Source organism: Oryzias melastigma, linkage group LG20, assembly GCF_002922805.2.
Source record: "Oryzias melastigma strain HK-1 linkage group LG20, ASM292280v2, whole genome shotgun sequence".
Classification (NCBI taxonomy): Eukaryota; Metazoa; Chordata; class Actinopteri; order Beloniformes; family Adrianichthyidae; genus Oryzias; species Oryzias melastigma.
In genome coordinates, this window is record NC_050531.1 from 22,543,410 (window position 1) to 22,551,337 (window position 7,928).

The following is a 7,928-nucleotide window of genomic DNA, read 5'->3' on the forward strand; positions in this document are numbered from 1 at the left end:
TCAGGCCTCAAGCTCCAACAACAACCAGGAGGAGGGAGTCGGTCTGGAGAACATCCATCAGGTATGCCCAGATCTTCAGTGTGTCCCTGTGTGTTTGTGAGTCTGTCGGTCTGTCTGTGTGTCTGTTTGTGGGACTGTCAGTGTGTGTGTGTGTCTGTCGGTGTGTTTTTGGGTCTGTCAGTGTGTATGTGTGTTTGTTGGTGTGTCTGTTGTTTTTTTTGTGTGTTTCAGTTTGTTTTTGTGTGTATCTCAGTGTGTTTGTGTGTCTGTCTGTGTTTTTGTGTGTCTGTTTGTGTGTTTGTGTGTCTGTCGGTGTGTTTGTTGGTGTGTCTGTTGTTTTTTTTGTGTGTTTCAATGTGTTTTTGTGAGTCGGTGTGTTTTTTGTGTGTATCTCAGTGTGTTTGTGTGTCTGTCAGTGTGTTTCACTGTATTTTTGTGAGTCTGTGTAGATTTTTTTTGTGTGTTTCAGTTTGTGTTTGTGTGTCTGCAGCTGCTCTACCTCGGCTTCCAGAGGGACTCGTCTGAAGCGGCTCTCAGGTTGGCGGGGGGGGACGTCCAGGCTGCGACTCAGCTGCTGCTGGACAACCAGGGCGTCCTCTCCTCAGAACTGCTGAGTCAGCCGCTCTCCTCGCCATCGTCAGAGGAGCCCAGCACCTCCTCCACCACTCCAGGTAGAGCCAGATGTATCCGTCTGTTCACTTCACCCACAGCAGGTTTGGAGCTAAACCCAAACTTGGAGACATCAGAACATCAAAGAAGTTCTGTCAGAACCGGAGCAGCGTGACTGATCAGTGACGGTTGTTTTGTTTCAGAGGAGAGTGAGCTGGTCAATGAGGTTCTGGAGGACATCCCCCGCCACGAGGAGGAGTACCTGGACGTGACGCTGGAGGAAGAAGCCCAGCTTATTGCCACCTTAAAGGCTTACCTGAACCCGGGACCTGTGCTCACCATGTGACCCGTGCTTACCATGTGACGGTCACATGACCCGCTGTGTTCGGAACGCATCAGCACTGTTCTGATTCCAGCCTGAACCCACAAATAAATCCAGCATTGAAGCAAGCCCTGATCTTTTTAAGAATTGTTTGACATCTGAGCAAACTGAGCATTACCAACAGATCCAGTCGGGTCAGAACCGGACCAGCCGCTGGCTGATTTTGTGTGTGTCCCTCTATGAGAAAAGTGAAGATGAAGAACGTCAGATGCTTTTGAGACTCCACCAGGTCTTCCAGAACCTTCTGCTCATCAGTGTTTGTAGATGAAGGAGCTGCAGAGTCCTGCTGCCTGTTTGTAGTCCATTTTTGTGTGGACTGTCCCGGTCTGTGTGGACTGTCCCGTTCATAAACATGATGGATCCACTTCCTGTGTGCTTGATAACTTGGGTTAGTAGACCCACAAACCTCCATAAAAATGTTCTGATCTTCTGTCATAAATGACATCTGGCCATTGACTGTATATAGAGAACTGGACTGAGTTTGCTTTCCAAACAGGAAGTACTCGCTGGCACCAAGAATCCAGAATCCCATAGACTTCTATTGATTCTATTTGTCAGAATTATACATTTTTCTTAACATCCTCTAAATATTTTCACAATATTTTTCTTTATTGCAAGTTATAAACTGACCAATCAGATGTCTCAGTTAAAGCATGTGTATATTGAGGTGCATGTTGGGTAGTTTCTGCTCTGACGTCAAATGTCAATCATCGTGAAAGTATCAGGAGAAAGATGCAGGTGCAAGGTGCCTACCCAGACGTGTGCAGCTGGAAATCCGGCACTCTGATGACTACATTACAATGCATTGTGGGAAACGGTGTCCTGACAGTTCTTGTAGTTCAGCGTGATGCTGATCAGAAATGACTGGGGCTAAATCAAATAAATCTTTGTATTTTGTAACTCTTTAAAGTAGTGAATCACTGATGTAAAAATAAGATTTCGAATCATCTGTGGTTTTGTGTGTTATTGTTGCCTTTAAAAGTTCATTTTAATTTCAATTTTATTCATTTCTTTGGGACAGATTTACCCAGTGGCTATTTATTATCTGTTGTCCGTGGACAGATGTTAAAAATTCTTAATAGTGAAGATCATACTATGGGGGAGAGGCATTTTAAAATTCAACTGAAAGTTAAGGACAACCCCGACTTCCTGTTCGCCTTCATCTCAGGCGCCTTTCCCTGACCAATCCAATCCTTCTCCTATTTTCTATGGATATCGTCACACCCACTCTGTCCAGTTCTCTATATACAGTTAATGCATGTTACCCAGCAGAGGTTTTAAAGCTAAATGTAAAGAAGTTTCTGGAATGAAGGAAGGAATTAAGTTTTTTTTTTTTGTAACATGCAGAATCAAAGTCAACCATTTGTGGTCTAAAACACATTTTTTTGCTCATACTTTCTTCATCTGGAATAAGGTGTAATGTTATAGCGTGATCGCCACCTAGTGGCCAAACTGAAAGGTCTTCCAGGAGAAGCAGAACAATGTTTCCAATGTTAATGATCTGAACATTTTAGTTAGAACTTCTCCTTTAGAGAATCCATGTAACACTGGATGATATTAACAATCTCATTATTTCACTGATACATTTACAGTATGTGAACTGGATCAGATTAATATAAATATATTCAAAACATAGGGGTTACAGGAGAGGGCTGAGGAGTGCAGGTATGAGGACATGTGTGGAGGAGAGGTGACTGCTGATTGTCACCACTTGGCGTCTGTCAGTAAGGAAGTTTCATTTCTAGTTTCAAGCGGCGAGAGGTTTGATGGAGAACACAGAAATTTGATGGTCATCTCTAGTCAGGTTACCCATCTGTACTGTTCCTTCGATTATTCTGATCAGGAGGTGTTTTATTAGCATCAGAACACGTTAACCTTTCCTCATAAGTATTAAGCTATGCTTCAAGAGCACTTCAGACCATATCTGAACCTTTGCCAGTCCGTCCAGTTGAGCCTCTAGAGTTAGGGATACCTTGCTTTCACCCAACGGTACTTAGGATAGGCTCCAGCAACCCTATACCCGAAAAGGGGGTGAGTTCAGACAATTGATAGATGAATGGCAACAGCTCCCAGTTTATTTTAGAATCCCTTCTAAAAAGTTACCGCTTACTTTTGGAATTCAACATGCTCCAGCCTCTGATCACATTTCTGATCTTTTAATAATTGGACCCCAGTTTAAAAGCAGACCAAATCAAACCTTTATCAGACAAAGTTTTAATTAGTTTTAAGTTTTTCTGATATTTGAAATACGTTTTTATCAAACCTATCTCTTTGTCCCTTTGTATCCCAGCCAGTAAGGACAGCAAGGCCCCGTATAGATTATAAGTGAGCAGAAAATGTGGTGGGCCCACCTATGTTTGCCCACATTGACTTAAGTGGGAACTCAGTGGGTTAGCTCGCTATGCTAGCCAGCTGAGTGGTGGAAAGTAAAGCTGGCTAGCTCACTAAAGTGGAGCTTGTTAGCTCAATACATCAAGGCTTGGGAGCTTGCTACAGCAGAGCTTACTAGCTCAATAAAGAAGAGCTTGCTAGCTAGCTGTAAATTAGTTTGCTAGCATGCTACAGCAGAGCTCACTAGCGTGCTACAGTGGAGCTAACTAGCGTGCTAAAGCAGAGCTCGCTAGCATGCTACAACATAACTTGCGAGCTTGCTACAGAAGAGCTCAATAGCATGCTATAGTGTAGCTCACAACCAAGCTACAGTGGAGCTCGCTAGCATGCTACAGTGGAGCTAACTAGCATGCAACAGAGGAGCTCGCTAGCATGCTACAGTGGAGCTAACAAGCCTGCTACAGAGGAGCTCGCTAGCATGCTACAGTGGAGCTAACAAGCCTGCCACAGAAGAGCTCAATAGCATGCTACAGTGTAGCTCACAACCAAGCTACAGTGGAGCTTGCTAGCATGCTACAGTGGAGCTCACTACCATGCTACAGAAGAGCTTGCTAGCAGTCTACAGCAGTGCTCACTAGTTTGCAACAGCAGAGCTCACTAGAATGCTACAGCGGAGCTCATTAGCATGCTACAGTGGGGCTTACTAGCATGCTACAGCGGAGCTCATTAGCATGCTACAGTGGGGCTTACTAGCATGCTACAGCAGAGCTTAATAGCAGGCTACAGAAGGCTCATTAGAATGAGACAGTAGAGGTTGATGGCATGCCACAGCAGAGCTTAATGGCATGCAGCAGCAGAGCTCGCTTGTATGCTACAGCAGAGCTTAATAGCAGGCTACAGAAGAGCTCACTAGCATGCTACAGTGGAGCTCACAATCAAGCTACAGCGGAGCTCGCTAGTACGCTACGGTGTCCACCAAGCAGCTGGCTAGTGTAGCTAGCTAACCTACTGAATCCCCGCTTAAGCCAATGTGAGCAAGGTAGAACCCTTTTTATTTTCTGACTGACTCTGATGTGATTCCAACCCTGAAAATAATGATGACCGCATGAATGAATAGGTTAATAAAAAACTTTTAGTGGGTTTATATCCAGAATGGACTGAACTCTGTTTGTGCTTCTGATACCTCAAGAGACGTCTAGATGGCAGAATGTGTGTGTTTGTTGTAGCTGGAACTGAGTTAGCATATGGCAGCTTTAACCCTGACATCATCTGATTGAAGTGTACCATATTTCATTTTCGACAACAAGTGTCCACACAAAACAACACACACACAGTGTTTGATAAAAAACCTGTTTTCTTATCTCAGTCTGTGTTTATTTATTGTACATGATGACATTGCTGTAAAAGTCTGAGGAGAGGGCGAGAGGGCTTAGAAGTAGTTGACAATTCTGCGGATGGACTGAATATTGGGGTTCTGGGCCTGCCACTCGTTATGGCTGCAGTAGTTTCCACGCTCCACGATGTACATTCGACCACGGAAGTTTGGCTCCTCGTACATCACCCAGCTGGAAGTGAAGGGAAGAGGCGGTTAAGCATGGAAAGACATTCCGTTTGCCATGATGAATGATAATGACAGAAAATCACCTTCATTCAAACTATAAAATGTTAAGCAACTACAAAGTTTTTTAGCAACATGCTAGCTGTTTTTGACTAATTTAGACAAAATGCTAAAATATTGGTAACAATGGAAATCTTTCTTGTTATATTTGAACAATATGGTAGCTGTTTTGGCAAAATTAGTCATTTTTCAGTTGTTAAGAATAATTTGAAGTTTAGGTAACATTATGCTAGCTGATTTGGCAAAATGTTTTTTTTCAATTTTGTAGGCTAATAAGGAGTTTAGCTAATATTTTAGCATTATGCTAGTGGATTTTGCAAAATTATTATTTTTTCAATCTTGTTGACTAAATTTGAGTGTAGCTAATATTTTAACATGATAGCTTTGGCAAATTTAAAACTTTTTAGCTTTTTAAGGATAATTTGGAGTTAAGCTAATGTTTTACCCTCATGCTAGAGGATTTGGCAAAATTATATATATAGTTTTTAGTTTTTTAAGGATAATTTGGAGATGAGCTAATATTTTAGCATTATGTTAGCTGATTTGGAAAAATGTCCACTTTATTAGAACAATTTGGAGTTTAGCTAATATTTTAACAATAGGCTATCTGTTTTTTTTGTCTTTTAGTTAATATTTTAGCAGCTTTTCAGCTTCAGCATTTTTAGCTAGCTATCAGTGTCAGCATCTTCAGCAGCCACATTCAGCTTACAACATTCACACTAGCATTATCACAAGTAATGCCATATATCTAGTTTGATTTGCTCTTTTTTATTTAAAAGTTATAGAGCTCAAGTTAAGCAGAATTACGTAATGCGATCTTAAAAGCCAAAATGTGATTGCCAGCATGTGGACGCCAGGTCTGTCAGTTTCAGGTGTTGTCATGAATCAGTCCTGTCTGGCCTTCAGCGGGAACTATCTCCAAAGTACTAGCACTTCCTGGTTCTCCATACTTTTCACTTCCCATCAGCCTCTGGAGGAGCCCCACAGCTGGTTTCCATGAATAAGCAGTATTATGAGCAGTATCTAGTCAGTGCGAAGTCTTGTTTGTACCACTCCGTCTGTATTGCTGAGCGTTCCCAACCTGAACGTCTGTTTCATTTGACCCTGCTTTGTTTGCTGCCTGCCCTGACCACTCTGGTTGTTCTCTGATGCCCTCATGGTTGTGCTGGCTGCCTGACCCTGATTTAGCTTTGTGGACTTTTCGCTTTTCTTCAAGCCTGTTTGGGACAAATTAACCTGGTGCTCTTGGATCCAGCCTCTCAAAGTGAACGCCGTTGGAAACTACAAGTGTTTTTTTCTCATTTGTCCCATAAATATTCTCAGACAAACAAACAAAAAAAAAAGATTCTAGATATATTTTCCTTGGCTAATAAACAAAACCTTGTTGTAAAAGCTCAGGTGAAATCCTTCAGAGCATTAGCTTGTCCCTGTGCACTTACGCTCCGTCTCCAAAGACCCTGACAGAGTTGACACAGCTGGAAAAGCCTCGGCTCTGCAGGAAAGGACAGTCGTCGCAGATCTCCATACACTGACCGGAGTAGTTGCAGGCCTCGAACAGCTCAATGCGGTAATGCTCTCCATGCTGTGAGGAGGGGAAAAACAAAACGAGGGAAGATGCTTTGTACGCTGATCGGAAAAAAAAAATCCTTAAGAAAATGTAAAACATTCAGTTTAGGCCATTTGATCCTCCAAACAAGTCTCAGTCTACCATGCGGATGGGCTTGCAGGATCCCATGTGATCATTGTGGGAGTTCCACCTCTGGAATTCTGGGTACTCTCCGTGCTCCAGGATGTACTGCTGGCCCTTGAAGTCAGGGTGGTCGTAGCAGATCCAGGCACCGCTCTCCACACGGATGGAGTTCACCCTGAAATCACACACGAGCTCATGATGGCTGTTCTCCAGAGAGGAGCACACTTCGGCTAAATGGATCTGGCGAGGTTTAAACCAGCAGCTTCTCCTCATGCACCTGTAGCTCTGAGCAGGTCGGATGGCCTCACCTGTTCATAAAGCCGCGGTCCTGGAAGTTATCACAGTCACCTCTGACCTCCAGCTTCCTGCCAGTGAAGCATCGCCCCTCATAGAAGGTAATCTGTGGAGAGAGTCCCACTGATGAAAGCCCTCCCTTTGCTACATCACTTCTGTAACACCTCCTTTTGTCATCGCAAAAGAGAAAAAAAGGGATTTTTCAAATTTTTAAAAGTAGACAACTGAAAAAATGTAAAATACAAAGTGTTTACACATTGCAGTGGTTCAGTTTTCTAACTGAAACTTAAATATCAGCAGAGCGCCCCCTGCTGGACAGAAAGATGGCCAGGCCATATTGTTGATTCAAAAGCAGGACTCCATCAATCACAGAAGAGACAGACCGGGAACTTCCAAAGAGGAAGAAGTTAGGCTTCAGTCAGATAAAAGTCACAGCTTTCCAAAATCCACCCACATTTCTCCATCACATGAACAACAAGCTGTCAGTCCAGCAAGAAGTACCACACCTGATTTTATTGAGTGTACCAGACTTGAGTATAAGTATAATAATCATGGTGAAGGAAGTATACTGACTGAATAATTCTTCAGACTAAATTGAAACAATTTAAGTTTACAATGACAGCATATAGAAGTATTCCGCCTCACTTAGATTACAGACTACAAATACTTGTAGTATACTGAAATCAGGGGTCCAAACTCCTAAACACACCGTAAGTCACGGGCTGAACAGAAAAAACATGAATTGAACTCTGAAACAAAATTAGAAAAATTTAAAACCGTGACTTCTTAACGTAATTATGAACTAGATATATAGCATTACCTTCAATAATGATAGTGTGAATGCTGTAAGATGAATTTGGCCGATAGTGCTGATAGCTGAAGATGCTGAAATTTATAGCTAAAAACACTGAAGCTGATAGCCAGGTAAAAGATTAGCTAAATGCCAAATTAGCCTAAAAAACTAAAAACTTAAAAAAAAAATACGTTAGACAAAACAGCTAGCA

The 7,928-nt window shown here is 42.4% G+C and overlaps 2 protein-coding genes across 4 annotated transcripts in view; one reads left to right on the forward strand and one right to left on the reverse strand.

Annotated features, from left to right (window-relative positions):
* nub1 (negative regulator of ubiquitin-like proteins 1) overlaps positions 1–1,072 on the forward strand; it is an 8,471-nt gene extending 7,399 nt beyond the window's left edge. For all 3 annotated transcript variants that reach the window (XM_024280465.2, XM_024280466.2, XM_024280467.2), the window contains exons 14-15: positions 491–671; positions 813–1,072. In XM_024280465.2, coding sequence (XP_024136233.1) covers positions 491–671; positions 813–955 — 324 coding nt within the window. In that variant the 3' untranslated portion in view covers positions 956–1,072. The remainder of the gene's footprint in view (positions 1–490; positions 672–812) is intronic.
* Positions 1,073–4,672: 3,600 nt separating this feature from the next.
* crygn2 (crystallin, gamma N2) overlaps positions 4,673–7,928 on the reverse strand; it is a 4,493-nt gene continuing 1,237 nt past the window's right edge. Inside the window, exons 2-5 of the mRNA XM_024279658.2 lie at positions 6,939–7,030; positions 6,649–6,805; positions 6,380–6,522; positions 4,673–4,887 (exon numbers count right to left, since the gene is read on the reverse strand). Of these exons, the coding sequence (XP_024135426.1) occupies positions 4,752–4,887; positions 6,380–6,522; positions 6,649–6,805; positions 6,939–7,030 (528 nt within the window). The 3' untranslated portion in view covers positions 4,673–4,751. The remainder of the gene's footprint in view (positions 4,888–6,379; positions 6,523–6,648; positions 6,806–6,938; positions 7,031–7,928) is intronic.